This window comes from Pezoporus occidentalis, unplaced genomic scaffold, assembly GCF_034315485.1.
Source record: "Pezoporus occidentalis ecotype Australia unplaced genomic scaffold, CSIRO_AGI_Poc_V1 ctg23, whole genome shotgun sequence".
Classification (NCBI taxonomy): Eukaryota; Metazoa; Chordata; class Aves; order Psittaciformes; family Psittacidae; genus Pezoporus; species Pezoporus occidentalis.
In genome coordinates this window covers 6,476,425-6,495,653 of record NW_026914180.1, presented here as the reverse complement: position 1 = coordinate 6,495,653, position 19,229 = coordinate 6,476,425, and the positions used below count along the sequence as shown (strand labels likewise).

General features: G+C 37.9%; 1 protein-coding gene across 5 annotated transcripts in view; it reads left to right on the top strand.

Annotated features, from left to right (window-relative positions):
• Window positions 1-19,229, top strand: part of PTPRN2 (protein tyrosine phosphatase receptor type N2) — a 657,474-nt gene that overhangs the window by 118,199 nt on the left and 520,046 nt on the right. The window contains exon 1 of one of the 5 annotated variants that reach the window (XM_062621500.1): window positions 16,485-16,581. The exons of the other annotated variants lie outside the window; for them this stretch is intronic. Within the exon in view, the coding sequence (XP_062477484.1) occupies window positions 16,500-16,581 (82 nt within the window). The 5' untranslated portion in view covers window positions 16,485-16,499. Of the gene's footprint in view, window positions 1-16,484; window positions 16,582-19,229 lie in introns of those variants that run through there. 5 annotated transcript variants of the gene reach the window in all.

Here is a 19,229-nt window from a genome sequence, read left to right as displayed (position 1 = left end):
CTGGCTATGGTCCTAGCTCACTTGTCATTTGTAGTTTGGGCTCTCTAAGGCCACCTCTTGACACAGATTTGCTATCAGCTTTTGAATCTGAAAAAAACAAAGCCAAAATCTCCTAAGCTTTGAAAACTGTAGTAAGGTATCCTGAGGTTTCTCAGTTAGCTGTGCTCAATACACCATCATGGTACAGAAACCCTGATTTACACTTTGTTTTGAGACCTGCCTTGCCAACAGGATAAGAAACCTTTTGTTTTGCACTAGCTATTGCTCAAAACAGGCCTTTAGTTAAAACGACACAAGTCTGGACCTTCTCTCTAGCCATTACTAACTTCTCTTGTTTCTTAGGGCATACTGAGTGTGGCATGTTCCTAGTGTGATGGTTGTAGGCACCCTGGACTCCAGTCCTGGCATGGTTGTTCCCCTTAGGTCAACCTTCTCTGTAGTACAACTGTTGGTCTGGTGGTGGAGTTTCACATTTAAATGAAGCTCTTAGTGCTTAGATGTGTAATCCTTCATATTGATGTCCCTGATGGATGAAGCAAGACATTGCAGTGCATCATGCCGCTATCTCAGAATAATACATCAATTTCTCATGATTTTGTTTACAATTTTGAATACAGCATGAGGCAGAGATCCCTGAGCTACTGCTGAATAATCTAGCTCCAGAACCCAGAAGCAGCAAAGTGATATCAGTATGGTGCTGTACTGGGAATAATTAGACTTGCTTGAGAGGCAGGCCTAATTAGCCCATACACAATGTTGCTCTAACGAGGTTATATTCTCTCTGAGACCTCAGCTAATATCCCTGCATGGTGCTATATAAATGTGCTAGTTTGGCTAGCTCTGACATGGTGTTGCATTGCACTGGGTAAACATGCAGGGTATATGGGGGTCCAGAAAGAACTTTTTCCATTTTTTTTTTCCTGTTTATCATTTGCAAGGGTATTGTGTGTATATCTGTGGGGTACTATTCTGTCATCCTTGTTCACAAGAAGCATCCTACAAAAACCAGTGGAGCCACTTGCTTATAGTTCACTCAGAAAAGAGCTGTGTCATTCAAGGTCTTAGAGTTTTACACTTAACGAAAATGTTACTTCTCACAGAAACATTTGTAAAAAATGACTGGCTTATATTCATGCAAGCTATCAGATCTCTATTAACATGTCTCAGTGGCAGCAACAGACTTCTCTTTGTTAATTCTGTCAAAATGTTAAACAGATGTGGTTCAGCCAATTAAGAAACCTCCATTAATTTTCCTTGCGCCAAGTTGAAAAGTGTTGCTGATGACCTAGTCTCAGTGCAGCCTGTCTTTCATCATTGTTTTCAGTTTTTAGTCCTGTGGAGTCCTCCTGTTCTTCATAACTTTCTGGCACAGACTTGTAGAAAATATGTCTGCTTAAGTGCATATTGATTATGGGATTAATTTGTACTTCTTTTTCAGCATTGTTGAGGTTGATTCAGTTTCAACTTTGATTTTTGTAATTTTTTTCCCTCTGTTGCTAATGCATGTGTCTAAAATATTTGAAACAAGTCCCAAAGCATGTGAAATGAAGTACCCTGAAAGATGTGATGACCCAAGTAATCCCCAGATATTTATCTTGTGAATTTCTAAAGCTTTAATTGGACAAAGTGAGACATTTGGTGCTGGAATGCTGCTATGCCCTGGCATATGGGAAAGCTTCCCATGAAGTGAACAGCACAGGCATGGCACCAGCCTGAACACTGGGCATTGTCCAGGTTGCAGGTGCTTAGCTTTCTACCAAGCTGTCCAACAGTTGCCACTCAGATAATTGAGAATAGTGACAGCAAAATTATTTCAGGAAGGTATGGAGGAAAGTAATACTCTTCTGTACCTTTGTCAAGCTCTGAACCCACTTCATGGATAATATTATCAAACTTGTGACTTCCACTGAAGTGCTGATTCCACTCGATGGGTCCAGTCACTTTCTCTCACCAATGTGGAAGGGACAGTGCAGCTAGTCCCAGCACTAGGAGAACTGGAGGTCTTTTTTGACTCCTGTAATAAACATCTCTTTTCGTGGGTGTGCAGACTAGTGCTGTCCCTAGAAAAGTTTGTCTTGTATAAAGAATGAACTTGGGTTTTATGTGAGGAGGGCAGCTATGGTCATTAGGATGTGACAGTACCTTAACATAGCAGTGTCTGAGGTATGTGGGCTGACCTTTTGTTATATTAGGCGCTGTAAGTAGAATTACACAATGTTTGCAGTGGAGAACTGATGAGTGATGGGAAAGTAAAGTACAAAATAGAAGTGATTACAAAGTAAATATCATTCTGACTTTGTAGCTCACCTTAGGAATTCCAAGTTTCTTGACTAGGAATGAAGTAGTTTGTCAAATGGAGTATTTTTTTTTTTTTCCCCTGAATAAATTTTTTTGTAAGCTCATCTGAGAAGAATTTTATAAACCAAAGTTTTTGGACAGTAAAATGGAAACTCACAGTAACTGCATATTCCATGACTGATACAAATGCTGAAGGCAGACTTGTGCTGTGAGATGGTTTTTAAAGGCTGTAGTATACCAGTATGCAGTGCTACTTATACTGAATGATACAATCTCTTTGGTGGCTTATGAAAGTGCTTACCTACTGTGAAACTATTGGTAAGAAATGTTGATTCCATGTTCTCCACTGTAACTCTTCTTTAATGTTGAAAAAAGTTTCTAAAATGCCAGTATAAAATGTTATACTCCTTTATGTCTAGATATAATAGGGAGGTATGAGATGCCTTATCAGTTATAGTGAGAATAGTTGTAATCTTTGGGTTTCTCCCGTTACATTTATTGCCTATTTTGATGTTGCTCTTTCAGTGCATATTTGTATAAATTCTTACTGCTTTCACTGGGGATCACTGAAAGGAAGAAATATGAACTCTGAAGCACAGAAATATTTTAGTATTTTTCTCTATTCTTATTCAAATGTGGTTGTTTTTTTTTTTTTCTCTACATCCAAAGTTGTTTTATGTGTCTTTTATCTCAAATACTTAAACCCTTCTGAGATTTTCTTTCATTCTTTTCTTGGTCTATTTGATTATGTTTTATGCCTGTTTTCAAGGATAATCTTCATCTGAAAAAAAGCTATGGTGTCTTAGTATGAAACATGATTTATTTATTTTATTGTTGATAATATTATTTGTGAATTCAGTCACACACTGAGTACACCTTGCCAGAATATTAATTTTCTACAAACATTAAAAAGTGAGACATACAGTACATTTTGATTATGAGGTTAAGTGAATTCAGCTTACTGTAAAATGTAATATTGCGCCACTACTGTAATTTTGTTTCTTCCTGTTGATTACCATATTTAGATCTAGAATGAACCTTTTTACAGGAAAAAAGCTGGAGAAGATATCAGAGATTTCAGGGTTGGGAGACAAAAGGGAATGGCACAGTAATTTTCTATATGTGGGAACTAAGCATGTTAAATATTTCAATATTCACTTTTAAAGCAAATTAGATCAAACAAATCACTGTACTTTTGATCTGTTTCAAAGGCTTCAGACATTTTTGTCATAGCATTTTGGTTGTTTCTGGTAGTGTTGATGCCTCAACTTTTTTAACAGAAACAAACCAAGCCCCCAAATATTTCTGTTTCCAAGCAGAATATGTAGCTAAAGATGATGGTTGTACTGACACCCATCCTAGGAAAAAAAAACAAACCCACATTTGCTTTTTAAATAGAAGCAACCTAATTTATCCACAGTATTGCCACAATTCAATTGCAATATTAATGTGGACTGAGTGCTCCAGTGTGTTATATATTGAATTAGAAGGTTTTTAGAAGTTTAAGTTTATTCTTGCTGGGGGGATGCAGGCTAGTGCTCACACGGTAGGTAAATGGATTAGGTTGCAATGTACAAGCTGTAGTGAATCTGCACATAATGGTATTCCCACTATATCTCCCAGCACCTGCACAGAAATTTTACATTGCAGATGAGTTTAATATCCTACCAGGTGATGAAAGTGTGTGATGCTGGGCTCCTGTGAAAGCTCAGTGAGAACTCTAGCTGGAAATGACGTGGGTGTGTATCAGTGAACTGGGAGAAAATTTACACAGCAGAGCACCATCCAAAGAACTGTCTATTAAAACAAAGGTAATATCAAATTGTAGATAACCTGGTTGTGCTCATCCATAATTCTGTCACCAAGAGGCAGGGACAGGCTCTTCATACAAATACTTGTAGGTCACTTTGCTCACACAGAAGTTCTTAGTTCACTGCAGACATTGGACATTTGTGGTCATGCTCCAAAACTTCCAGGCTGTACAGGATGTTCGTCTTCTACAGGTCCACCTTGTCAAATCACCATGGGCTATCCTGAGCAGATTATGCTGTCCTGTTCTCAGACAGAGAATGAAGGTCTGCTGTTGCCATGTGCTCCTTGTGTCTCTAGCCCTAGAGCGGCCTCCTATTGAACATATGTGTTAACATAATTTCCTGCAAAAGATCATAAGTATTGGTGTCAAGCTAAAATTCAGCTCAGAGAAACACAGTAGCCAGAGACTGTATCTAGACCATTTTAAGGTGTAGGTTAACTGAATTGGCAGGGAAAACTATTGACCTGTAGTGAAGAAGATGAAACAAGATTTCCAGTAGTTAAATGAGTTACTGGAAGCTGGTGCCAATAGCCTCAGGAAAGTTCAAGGAAGCCTTTATGTATTGGACAATTGAAGTGGATATGAGCTCAGTGTGTATGTGCATTATGGATACTTTCACTAAGCTAAGACTAAACTGGATGTAGCTATATAAGGTTCGCCCTGTAGGAAAGCTCCACTTAGAAAATCACATATGAATTTAATAACTGGGAAAGGAAAAGGAATCGTGGAACTTAGATTAAGAACTATAGTGATCAACTTTGAAACTGAACTAAACTACTGCAATTTGGTCTTCCCTGTTTTCTCCTTTGTGTTTTCTCATTTTGCTTGTGCTTTTTGCTTTTGGAGCAGACTCAAAGGAAGCTTGTCAAACTTGTGGCAGCACCAGTCTGGAGTATCTCAGCTAGCTGAAGTAGATCCATTTCCCAGAACTTGCATCTTGCTAAGCACTTTAAAATTCTGTTCTGGGCATAGTAACAAAACTTCAGAAAGCCAGAAAAAACCCTACCAGCCACATCTTTTGAGTCTTGCCCAGTGGGTACCCTTTGTTTTTTGGAACTAAGTTTATGATTTTTTTCCAATGTATGTGTCCTTTTTACACAGAAAATTTTTATAGATAAGTACTAAATGCCAAAGAGTAATTATATGGAGAAAGCCTGGTCTTCATGTTAGTTTATGTTGCAAATTTTTAATAATGACCTTCTAAATTATAATTTAAGACAATCTTTTAGATTTTCAGTAATTTTGGTATCTAGTTTGAAACCTCAGCCAAAGAAATAGAAGAAGACTAGCATAGGTTCTTTCAGGAACATTTTTAGCATTGTATGTTCTTATTTTGATTGGATCTATAGGAGTACTTTTATAAATAATATATGTATTAGATATAAAAATAGACAATTTTATAAAGTATGTAGTCAGAAGGGTGGTCTCGTGGTGGGAAGAAGGAGTGTGCCATAATTCAGCTCAAATTTGTGACTTGTTGCATTACTTAGTATCTTAAAAATTTAAGAAGTTAAGTCTGGTGGTCTCCATTTTTCAACCAGAGAATTAATTGAACTGACGAGGTATGAGGAAAGCATTATTAATCTTTTCCTAATGAACCTACATGAAGCTTAGACAAAAAGCTATAGGCAGTTTTAATACAAGTCAGGTTTTACTTCCTATTGGCAATGAATTCACTAGTATTTTGCTGCAGCTGCTTTGTAAAGTTGGTATTTTGCTTATAGTATCTTACATGCATACAGATCTCAAGGATAACTATGCTGCCATGCCAATCTTTCTGCTCTGTACAGGAGTACATAAAAAATGCAAGGCATTTTATGTACATTCACAGCAGTAATTAATCTTTGGGTTTGGTTTGTTTTTGTTTGTCCCTCTCTTTGGAAAATGGTGATTCTAGTACTTTTACCTGTAAAGTTTAGACACATTTTGAAATGAAGCATTGTCGGCAAGTGTAATCAGTGTTTTTGGTTTTTTTTTTTTCTTCTTTTCAGTGAATAACAGATGTTGTAAATTACTGGCCATACTTGAGTCAGTTTTTATCAGTTTGACTAACACTATGTAGTTATATGAAAATGTTTGCATCTACTGAATGAAACCAGCTTATTTTCTTACCATAAGGATTTTGAGTAAAACAGAGAAAGATAACTGTATCACTAGTGAGCTCTTGGCTTTGTATGGAATTAATTACTGCTTTTTAAATATAAAATATGGCATTTTTATGCCAAAGTCCTTTTAATGCCAACAGTCAGGAAATTCTATTTATGATTCAAAAACTGTGTTGTTTCACTGCTGATGTCTCCAAATCTGCTGGAAGCTATATCCCCACTTGAATTCAAGTAGTGAAATGGCAAATTAAATTTGTGCAAGAAAGAGACACATTATATTTTACACTTGTGTCCTCAAAGGGTGGTGTTTTTTTTTAATGGCATTATGTGAAACGAATAAAATTATGTGGAATGTAGTACTTTATTTGGGATAGAGGAGGATGAAAGAAAAGGGATGGCAATCTGTTAAATATTCAGCAGCACTATTTAGGTGTATGCTAAATTCTTGGTGAATTCTTGACAGTGGAAGTCCATAGCTGTATGGCTGTGTTTGGTTTCAGAAAGCTCAGATTTTTCCTGAACATTTATTAAGTGTCTATAGTGGAGTGAGTTATTCCTTCCTGATTTTCATCCTAATACTGATTTAAAGTTTTGGGAGAATATCCTGCTCAGTCCTGCCCACATTCCCTCTGTGGAAATACTCAGCAAACAAGACTGCATAGGGTTGTCCTCACTGTGTTTACTCTGAGCAGCTGAAGAAATGCCGATGTTATCTTACACGTTTCATGAAACCATTAACAGCTAAGAAGCCCCCAGCCTGAATACACTTTGCAAATAGCAATTTAAAGAATATTCAGACAGGAGCAGGAGGATTAATTCTGGTGAGCCTTTTTATTCTGGGATTGCAGAAAATACAGGATTATTTGGGAGAGTATCAGTAGTACCACACCGGTTTATTATCAGTAAAGAAAAGTCAAAAGCCGGGGGCAAGAAATCAAGGGCAGGAACAAAAAGTCAAGGGCAAAATATAAAACTTGTACTCAGATCTTTTACCACTTTAAATTTCTTAGAAAAGTTTTCAGATCACTGAAGAAACTTCTTCCAGTTTTTTCCTGATTCTTATCCTCTTTTCTCTCAAGGTAGGTAGGCTGATGTGATGAGAAATGCTGCTTCTGCTTGGAAGTCTCTCTTTTGTGCATATTAGTCTTACAGTATCTATGCATACCATTTCTTACTCTATTTTTTTTCTTCTGCTTGCCTTCCCATTCCTTTTTCTCACCCTCACCACTCACTGAGGGGAAAAAAGGCAATTACAAAATCCTATGTACTTTATTTTCTAGTTTATGAGATGATTTAATCACTGGAAACTAAGTTGCCCAACACTGCCTATTGGAAAATGAAGTGAGTCGTTCACCGACAATGTAGTAAACCCATCCTGAGTGAGATGAAGAATATACAGGAAATGAAGAGTTTCAGTAAAGTTTGGATTGATGTCCATTGAGTTTACAGTACTGACGCTTTTCTCCTGGCTACCATGTCTTTCATTAAGAGCAGTTTAAATTTTGGAGAATTACTTTGGTTGTCAGAAAGGTCTCCTAATTACCAGAGCTTAATTCTGATAGTTAATGTCAAATTCATTAACAACAGGAACAACAAACTGTAAAAGAAGAAATGCAACTGAATATTCTACTGTTTCAAGTCCAAAATTTAGAATTTCCAAAATTCTTCTATTTCATACCCATACACAGTGTCAAGAAAGTTGATCATCCTTCCTCTGTGCCTTCTTCCTGCTGATATAGTTTGGAGTGAACAGAAAGTTTTCTTTATCAAACTAAAAAGCTATTCTCTATCAAAGTGTATTTTGTATGCTGGAGTGATGTGACTGTTTAGTGTCAAGACCAAAACATAGAAACATTCCAGTACTCTTACACAGATTTCACAGTCACATCGAATGTGAACACTGCTCTCTTGTGAGTGAGTTTGGTTTGAGGGCTGTTCTAGTTGTCAAGATCTAAAATTTTCAAGAGAGGAAATTGCAATAAACAATGGAAAGTCAAATGGATGCCTTGGGTACTTTGCTGTAATGAATATTGAGAAGAAACAGTTAAACAGTTTCCAAATCTACTCTATGCAGTGGTGGCCTGCTTTTTTCCTCGGAGATGTTTACTTACTAGGCATACACCATGGTCTGCGTCAATTTCTCTGCCAACATAATGTCGTGGTTTAAGCCCAGCTGGCAACCCAGAACCACGCAGCTGCTTGCTCACTCTTCCCCTCCCCGCCTCCCCCCACTCCTAGAGGGATGGGGAGGAATATCGAAAGAATGTAACTCCCACGGGTTGACATAAGAGCAGTCCAGTAACTAAGGTATAACACAAATCACTACTGCTACCACCAGTAATAATAATGATAAGGGAAATAACAAGGGAAGAGAATACAACTGCTCACCACCTGCCAACCGATACCCAGCCCGACCCAAGCAGTGATCTAGCCCTTCTGGGTAACTGCCCCCAGTTTATATACTGGGCATGATGTGCTGTGGTTATGGAATACCCCTTTGGCTGGTTTGGGTCAGGTGTTCTGTCTTTGCTTCCTCTCCGCTTCCCCTTCTCCCTGGCAGAGCACGAGACTCAGAAAGTCCTTGGTCAGACTAAACATTACTTAGCAACAACTAAGAACATCAGTGTTATCAGAGTTGCTCCCAGGATAAAAGTTAAAATCACAGCACTGCGCCACCTACTAAGAGAGAGAAAAATGACTGCTACTGCTGAACCCAGGACACATAAATAAAGCTACAAAGTCTATTTAAATTATATAGGTAACAACAACATTATTTTTGTTTCAAAGCCACAGAAAGTTTAGAAATTGAATTTTTATATTGCTGGCTTTCAAATGAGTTTAGTAGCTCTATAATCTTAAATTTTAAAAATACCTTTTTTTATTTATTTCAGTTATTTGCATATTGGTGAAATAAAGGCATTTGCCCTTTTGAAAGATGGTCAAGTATGCAAATCTGGTTATCCAACACAGAAGTTAGCAGATGCTTATGTTTGATACCAGTTGAGATGCAAGAAAATGCCTTTCAGAGAGACAATTTTTCTGTTTAACATTGGATTTCTTGTTTTCACATGAAGACATTTAACATATTCCTATAGGTCATATTTGTCCTCCATGTCTATTCATATAAATATAAATTGCTTCTTACCCTTTAGGATGATGTCACAAGTGATATTTATTATCTGACATTCAGAAGTGACTAATTTTGGGCATGAGTGGGAGAGAGAATTGTAGTTTTCTGCCCTTTGGCTTCATACCTGAAAGAGGTTGAGAATGAGTGGACCAGACCCCCAAAAGCCCTTATTCATGTGACTAGACCTGCACTTATGCAAGTCCACACTTAAATGGCTGTTTGAACGTAAGCATTGGAGGGTATCTCTTTGTGCTCAGTGAATAGTACGTATTCCATATGTATTTTCATCAGCCTGTCTTATACTGCACACCATACCCACACCCCATGCTTAATACATAATTATTAATTTACTTTTGTTTCATTGTCAATCACTACTATGCTATTTATGTCTTTAAACAAGATTGAGTTTATTCAGTGGGGAAAAGTGATATTTCACCGACTGGGAAATTAGAGATTAGGGAGGGTAGGGCTGAAACTGTTGACGCTGACCATGTACAAACAGATTCTTTTTCAGTCCCTGAGGCTTACGGGTATATTACTTGAGAGTGGGTTTCCACAAAAACAACTCTTGGAGTTAAGAATGATCATCTACCATATATCTAATCTCTCCCCAAAGTGTGGAATTATTGCATTTATTTGGCTTTGTTGTATTTCTTTTTTTGTGTGGTTTTTTTTTTTGTGTGTTTTTTTTTTTCCAATGTGTTTACATATGACAGTGCACAGGGAACTGAACTGCTCGATCAGCTGCTTGTGTGACAGTTCCCCTGTAAGGGGCTTCAAATGGACCTTGAAGTGCTGCTGAGGGTGATACAGGATTACACAGTGATGACAGGGATGTGCCTTACAGTGTATTCCACAGCATGTGCTGGACCAGCTACTCTGTCACATCAGAAGGGAGCTCCAGAAGGGGAGGATTCAGCCATCTGGGTCTCAGGTTGTATTAGACTGTCTGGTGCCCGTACTGGGGCTGCTGCTGGCAATGATGGCCTTTCCAGGTAGAGATGTGCTGTGGTTGACACTGAGCCACGCAGCCACCTCATGACTGAGCTTTATAATTATGTTGAAGCCCTTTGCACTGTTGATTGCTTTTTGAGCTATCTTTGAAGCATCAAGAGTTCGTTTATCCGTTTGCACTGATGTGCATCATCATTTTCATCTTTCTTATCTTGCTGTTGATATTTATCTGAGATGTTTTCAGGCAAAATAGCAGATTCGATATTCTTTATCCTGAAGAATAAGCAATATTTTCTCCAAAGGTTGCATGTATTTATAACGTATACTAACACTGCAAGACCGAAGGGCATAATCTTATAAAGTTGTCTGTAGCGAAATGACTGATTTATTTTTGTTATGCATGTACACAGTCTCAATTTTTTGAAGTTCTGATAACTCCTGGATCCTGAAAATATTGTTTTTCCTTTTGTGTTGTCTTCTACATCTGTGTTGTGCCGGTTATGCTGATGACAGTGTTACTGCAAACATTCTTTCTCATTTTTTGTTGTTGAATAAAATTTCACTGTGTGTTGAATTCATGCTTAATTCAGACTGTGTTATAACTTAACGGTGGTGTTATAGCTTAACGGTGATATGAACCTAGTGCCCAGCCATAAAAGCTTTCTCATTGTGATATTAAATCTTATTAATTTGGTTTTGAGGGCTAATGGTTATATGTCTAGCCATAAACATTGCTGCAATCTGGTTAAACTCAATTAAAGTTTGGCTCATTTATCACATTTCCTGTCTTATGTCCAACAAAAATTGTTTGATTATGTATAATCGCCTATTTATAACACTTCTGGGGGAGTCAGCATGGCTCTTCCTCTTAGTAACATGGCCTGGATAAGCACAGAGAGGAATGTAAGAGTAAACAGTGTGTGAATGAAACACCCAAAATTGTCTCAGAGGATGTTTACCCAAAACCCAGTGCTAAAGCAAACTTTGTGCTTTTTAGTTTGTGTTTAACAGGACTATCAGCTGGTTTAAATGGTAACCAGGGAGTTCTGCAGAGCTTTTGGGGAGCTTCAAAAAAATTAAGAAAGGAAGCTTGTAAAGGAGTGGAAAAGCATCACAATAACTTGATACAGCAAGGAAAGAGAAATGGTAACAAAGCGGCATCAGAATGGGATTTGCCAGTGCTGGAGACTGCTACATCAACACCACAGCCTGCATCTGGGATGGTGCATCCTCCCTGTTGGAGGCTGTCGGTATTCTGACTTGATTCTTAGAGATCTTGTTCACTGCCTGAAAATAATTCAGCTTATTAATTCAGAGGAAAGCAGGACAGGTGGTACACACTAGAGCTGGAGCCCCACATCTCCAAAAGGAGATGTTTATAAATGGGGACTTGCAACCCCAGAAGTGGGAGATCCTCTTACACTGTCTGTGAGTAGGTTGTGCGTGTGCAGGCAAAAGTGTGAACATAGCCATGGGGATTTAGAAATTCTGGGGACTAGTGGGAGAAGGGTGTTTAGAAAATTGTAAGCAGTTGCTATAATTTTGTAAATGTCTGGTATTGTGGTTTATCTGTTCCTTTGTTGATATCAATCCTGAATGTATAGCTTGCTGATTGCCAGTCAATTACATACCATTAATAAATCAATAAACCATTCCAACCCTGATTTCATTTAAGCCATGTGATTTGGCCAGCGATAACACTGTATATAAAACTGAGGTGAAGGAAGGTAACATCTCCAGAAAATACATAATGAATGCCTACTTTAGTTAGCACATCAGTTTAGGTCATGTGTTTTGTTTTTTAGTGTGGTGCTCAGGCCAGCATGTTGTGAAAGAGACATGGGGTTTGTTCTTCAGCTGATCCTGTTGTTTTGGGGTACAAGGCAGGCTCCAAGAACACCCTCAGTGTGGCTGTTTTCCTAAAAAAAAATATAACCGTAATCTTTCTTTCCATTTAGAAGTTTTGATCTTCAATAAAAAAATCTAATATTTCATAGTTTTTAAGCATGTGTTGTCTTATGCTTCAACCATATTTCTATTAAAACTTCAAGTGCCTCTTTGAACTGGAAAGCACAGCTGGGAGGATGCTGTACTGATCACTCTGTATCGATAGCCGTAATCAGTTTCTGCAACATCTCAGTTTGTGCCATAGCAGTGGCTATGTTTTCAGCTGAAAGTGGCCAGTTTAAGAAAAACAAACAAAAAAAATCCTCTTAGTATTTATAATACCTTATGCTCAGCTTTGTGTTTTAACAAGATGAATTACAGTGCTCCACACCTATTATGTCTATGTCTATATCTGGTTTGTGTATCACACATTAATAAAACTGGAAAGTGTTTTGTCAGTCAAGGTTATATATAAAGGCCGAAGAACCAGGAAGGCATTCAAAAAGTATTCATTCTCTGAGTATATATGCTATTTTCAAATATGCAGGCTTAGGATTAATAGCTATTCTGAACTTTCACTTCTGTTAGTGGCACTGTGTGTTGTGTTTCAGACATGTAACTCTAATTCATGCTGTGAACTTTTTCTCCGGGGGGGTGGTATTCAGAGATCCCTCTGAGACTGCAGTATATAGAGAACTGCTTCATTAAATTTGTCAGGTCTGGCTCTAAATGAGCGCCTTGAAAATGAATTCCACTCTTAGGATAAGAAAATGCTTTTAGATATATAGTTCATAAAGACTGCTTCCACAGGTGAGCGAAGGTAAGGGCACTGACATATGCATGTTTTGCTGTCTCTAGCTAATGACTTGTAAAGGACAAGAATATAGGAATTCTAATGCTCATTGTTAGTGATGAATTATACCCATTAAATAATTTCAGTAAAGTGTTTCAACTTATGTAAAACCTCTCTTAAAATGCCAGAATATTTTTTGGTTGATAAAAGGCTCATGTTGTTCGTCTGCAGGCTGTGACTTCAGATTGGACAAGATCTAGGAGAAGCAGGTTTTGATGCTTCTTAGAAGTAGATATGAAAAAGGGAGACATACAGGCCTTGGGATGGTTGTTGAAACAGTTTTATAGAACAAAACATTTAAGATATTATTCAGAGGTAAGCTGGAATTTTATCAGCATAAATGCTGTTGTTTTGCTTAATGTTTGCATTTTAGCTGGTGGAAGCTATCTTCCTAGAAAAGTTGCAGGTTATTTTTAAAGTTGAGAATGATATATGCAGGTGGAATTTTTCAGCAGGGTGTTTTTGTTACTGCAAACCTTCAGACTGGATTTAATAGCAGTCTGCCCAGAAAATCAGCTTCATTCTCGATGGTGCAATATTGGCATATTACAAGTACCAAGAAAAAGTCTGCTGTGTTTAATGTTATGACCCCAACAGGCTACTGTTTGTACATCAGGAGATTAATCTATAATCAGGAGCACTTAGAAGTTCTTCCCATTACTGGGTGTTTTGTGACCACTGTGGTGACGGCTTCATTCTTACACCCCACATCACAAATTCAGCTCAACCTTTCATACTAATGGGCAAAATGATCCAGAGCTTTACAGCTTATGGAAGCAGAGCTGCCCTTCAGTGACACCAGGAATAAATTCAGGCTTGAGGCAGGCTGATCTATAGTTGTACAAAGAGGGTTTTCTTCAGCTCTGTAGAAAGCTGGAAGTTTGTAGTCAGGTCTGCCCAATAATTTCTGAAACACTTCACAAAGTTGCAGCTTGTGCCCGCTGCCATGCAGACTTGGAAGATGGTTTCTGGGGACTGCACAGAGAACTCTCTGTGTTGATAGATGTTGTATTCATCTTGGCAGGAGTTATTCAAACTTAGTTATGTGTATAAACTATGAGCATTTTCTATAAAGCTAATAAACGGTTGTTATGGCTCAATGCAGATGGCATCAATACCTGGTTTTGGGCTTATGAAATGCATATATGTATTTCCATAGATAACATTTCTCAGAGTTTAACTAACTATTAGAAAGAGCATTAAGGAAGATTTGTATGCTGTGTACATATTTCTGAGACCTCAATTCTGCCCTTGGGGAATTGACACTGCTACTGCTCAAAGGAAAAGCTATCAAGGGAAAAAATATTGAAAATCCAAATATGAGCCAATAAGATATGTTTTATTTCCCCTTCTCCACTTTCACACGATTGGAAAATAACTGATATTGCAACTGTAGTGGCAGAGGCCACTGGGAAGAAAAAAAAGATCTGAGGAAAAGCAAAAAAGATTAGTGCTTTGCTTTGCATTATATCTTCATCATAACCTGCTGGAATTACAGTTGTATCGTGACTCTGACAATGACAGGGTTGGGATTTTTTCTGTATTAATGTTACTTTTCAGTTATTGTTAGAGGCTGTAAATTTCATACCTTTGCAAATTTTCTATAGGGTACTGCTAGAGAACTGGAAATGTATTTTTATATTGCATGTGATTGCTGTTATTTTGGATTTCCTTGTCCTATAACCTGAGTAGATTCTTGATCCCATATATGAATATTTCTTGTATCTAGAGATTCATTCTCAACATGTTCTTAAAAGACACACAAAGAACATGCAAGAGAAGAATAATTTACTCCATATTCAGTTGGGTGAGAACTTTAAATTTTCATGAGAATATTTCTCCCCACTTCAAACACTATATCAGAAGACCTTGGTCCTGCGCATTTGACATTTGGTCAAAATGAATTGTTTCTCATTCTGAATATTTGTGTGTTGAGAACTTGTACATTTGTGTAATAAAATACACAGGTTGTTTTGATTAATATTACTTGGTGGTTTGCAATATTAGAGGAATGTGGTCAAATTATGTATTTTCCTGAGGTACAGCTATTGCCACAAGAGGTGCACAGTTAATAGATTTTGTGGCAGGATCTGGGCATTTTTTTTGCAGTATGGAGCAATATTCCTTCCTGTCAGCAATTAGTTAAGGTTTGCTGATCACCAGTTTGGAATTAGCACCTCATTGAAAGTCTTGATTCAGCAACTGCAAGAGATAACCTGTATGATGTTGGGTTTAAAGGGCCTTTGCACAAATGTAGGAGTTTATCAACTTAATCCCATTAGAAGATTTAGGGTGTAAGAAGAAAAGTCAGATGTCTGACATAGAAAAGAAATACCCAAGAAAAGGAACTATGATTGTGGTAATTTTAATCATTCTTCTTACTGGCTTAGTTACTGAAAATTTTGCTGGCAGACTTGTAAGCTTCTATGTTAAATAACCCTCCAGTACTCTGTTCCCATTGCACCTTGTAGATTGAAACCTGGTGTGAATAAATAGATACCATCTGACTTGCCATTTGTTTTAATCCAGGGTGCTTGAAATAGAGACATGACTTTTAATGCAGGCACAGGCACAACCCCTGGCCATAAAGGCTGTATCAGCTCCTGCTGGGTTTTTTTTCCTCCCTGTCCTTCTTTCCCATGAATAAAGTCATGATAGAAATTGTGACACAGCTACATCTTCACTTGGGTGATTTGTCCTCTTTTGGCTGCTACGGAGTAATACTTGGATGCAGACAGAAAGCTCATCCCAAATGAACGTTGCTAACCTATGTGTTACACCACAAGCTCAGAAAATGTGTATTGCAAAATTTTACTAAAGAATTTGCTATTTTTATGAGCCTAAAGTTATTAGAAATCTAATGATAAATATTTGGTTAGTATATATCTTAGAATGATGGGTTTTAAAGTCTTCAAAATCTTTAAAATCTTCAAAAGCACCTCAAATCTATGTTTTAAAATATACCACATAAAAATCTGATGTCTGTCACCTATATATCTCAGTATCTCTTTTGAATGGTGGGTGTCTGCAGTGTCCAGCTTGACAGGCCTACAAAGAAGCTGATTTAAAAGCTTGTCATTTTTACATATAGGTAGTAGTTGCTGATGCTGAACTAATATTTCTAAAACCTTGAGTGTTAGCGTGCATTATAGTAAAGGTACATAGTACCTGTAGTTATGCTCTTCTGTATATGTGCAATGAATAATATATGTTTGTATAGACAATATCATATCTAATTTATGCATATATAAAATATCATATGTGAACATTACTGTGGTGGATGTGTTGGAAAGGTTAAGCCTGCTTATAAAGCCTACACATGAATACTTTGCTTCTGAATATATCACAGGAGAGCATACAAGGATCCAGCGAGTGTGTAGAGCATGGCAGTATTCTTGCTAAAGTAAAAAATTGGTTCTTGAGATTTCTGGACCTGAAATAACCAGCCAGTATTTCTGGATGCCAAAAAACTACACAAGAAATATCCAGAAGGCCAGACATAAGAAAATCCCTTTTATCTGGAAATCAACCTTCATTTCTTGTAAGTCTTGTAAGTCTTACTGATGTACTGCTAGTGGAAGCAGAAAGGGAGCTGTACCACTGTTGAAAAACAGGTTTAAAGGAAAAACAGATTTAAAGGGCAAAAATAAAATGCTTCCTTTAGGGGGGTGATGGTGTTTTCAATTTTTCTGTTGCCCCTTTCTGTTTGTTTGCAGATATGGGAATTGTTCAGGAATAGATTGTAGCTGAGGTGAGTGTGTGTTTCTGTGCAATGCACCATATCCTTTACTTGGCTGTGCTTTTGATCTGGCCTTGAGTCGCAGCCAGTTTTCCAGGACCTTTCCTTTTCAAGGGTAATGGAATCTGAATTCTCCACAGCACTGCCGTTCCACTTTCACTGGCCCAGTGGCAGCAATGTTGTGTACATAATGAATTTAGGGTTGAATTGCCAACTCCTTATTAAACTACACCACATTGGTGGCACTGCATTGTGAGTAGTTAGCTGGAGAAAAAAGTTTTTATGAGCACTTGCTTTAATATTTTCCTTTCTTATTATGAGGCTCCAGTCTTCATCTCTGCCATCAGTTTTCAGGTCCCAGTCTTTTTCTGCATTTTGAGATCTAAATCTGAGGAGCACAGAGAAGCATATAGAGAATATTCACATATCTGATGAAAATAGATTATATTATACAGTTAATTAGCAGATGGCTTTTCAGTTCCTCTGCAGCACCTGATTTAGGAACTGTGCATTCATATGAGTGATCCCATTGACTTCAGTGGGAGTCTGTATGAAAGACTGTATGCTCAGGAGCATTTTGCCAGCAGCTGGCAGAACTTAGAAGGGTATTTCCTCCAGTCTTTTCTGTAGCTATGAGAATAAAAAGATATCTGTATCCAAGAGGCAATGTGCTAGAAATCTCTACACCTCCCTAAGCTCACTGTCTTTGACAGCCTATTGTCTGCTGTTCAGAATGGGGCTGCTGGCATTAGAGAAGCACAAAAAAGGAGCATAAGAATTGTGGGCTCCACCAGTAGACCTGTGAATTAGGGCAGGATGCTGACACTGGTATCTTTTTTTTTTTTGACTCTTTAGAAGCCTGAGGCCCTCTTTAGGAGCACTGCCTGTATGCTATTAAGCAGTAAAAGCATATGTTCATAGCACTGATTAGTTTTCAATTCTTAGAGAAGCAAGGAAAGGGGTCAGCAGAACTGCCACCTTGGACTTCTGCAGGGCAGACATTGTCCTGCTTAGGAGACTGGTTGACAGGGTCCTTTGGGAGGCAGACCTGAAGAGCAGAGTCTGGGAAGGCAGGGCATTATTCAAGGAGTTTAACTTGGAGAAAAGGAGGCTCAGGGGGGACCTTGTCACTCTACAGCTACCTGAAAGGAGGTTGTAAAGAGGTGGGGGTCAGTTTCTTCTCCTGAATAACAAGGAATAGGACAAGACGAAAAATCCTCAGGTTGTTCCAGGGGAGGTTTAGACTAAATATTAGAAAAAATTCTTTGTTAAAAAGGTTGTCAAGCATTAGAATGAGCTGCCCTATTCATGGAGTCATGGATACTTGGATTTTGAATACCTGAAGTTATTTAAAAGATGTAGATGTTGCACTTGGTAGGGACCTGGTTTAGTGATGGACTTGGCAGTGCTAGGTTAATGGTTGGACTTGATCTTAAAGGTCTTTTCCAACCTAAAGAATTCTGTGATTCTATCTGATCTTCTGAGAGATTGATAAGGTCTGTCTGGTATATGCAGAATTGCTATAGCATGGAAGAAACTGGAAATTGAAATGCAAGGGGTAGGGAAAGACTTCTTTAGAGTTACAGTCCCTGCATCCCAAGACATGCAAAAGTGGCCATCGTTTTCTTCATGGGCTCCAGCTGGAGAAGCATCTGCCCAAACTTACAGAATTACTCATCTCTTTCAACATCAGAGGCATGATGCTGCCTGTGTCAGAGCTAGAGGCAAACTTAAATCGCTATAGATATATAAAGGAACAAAGCAAACGAGTCTTTTGAAGCCCAGAAACCACTTTGAATAATTTAGGAATCTTCCTTATCATCCTACTGTTTTTGCTGGCAGTTCAGATGTACAGATTCAGTGGCTTAGTTTGTCAGAAAGAAAGCAGAGGCTGGGTGAATGAAACAGCTCAAGTTTGGTTTCGTCTGTATTTCATTATGCACAGCCTGTTTCTCTTCCTGCTGGAAATAACCAGCTTTTTCTGATGATTTTAGTTATTTATGAATTATGAAAAGCTCTTAGCATGAATTAGTTGCTGTTTTCTTCCCCCCCCGAATGTGTTTATTATAAGGGTGCTGAGCTCTTGGCAAGTAAGTTTATGACTATAGGTTTGCATTCTGCAGTTTCTTGCAAATGTCTCATTTCTTACAAAATACCTTCACTTTGCAGGTATATTTTGCACCTAAAATTAATAATGTCTTTTACCAAACAAAGTGAGAATGCTTTTGGTAGAAAAGTGCATTAAGTTTTGAAATATTCCTGAAGGTCTAAAAATGACTACTGACTTTTGTTTGCCATAGATTGCATTGGCTTTCACAGAGATGAGAATTGGCCTTTAAAGGAGAAAACCAAATCCCTCTGAATGCTTCGTTTTGGAAAGAAGGGGGAGAACCAACACTGTCTGATGATTTGTTTTCATGAAGTGTCTGCATTAGCTCTCAAATTACAGA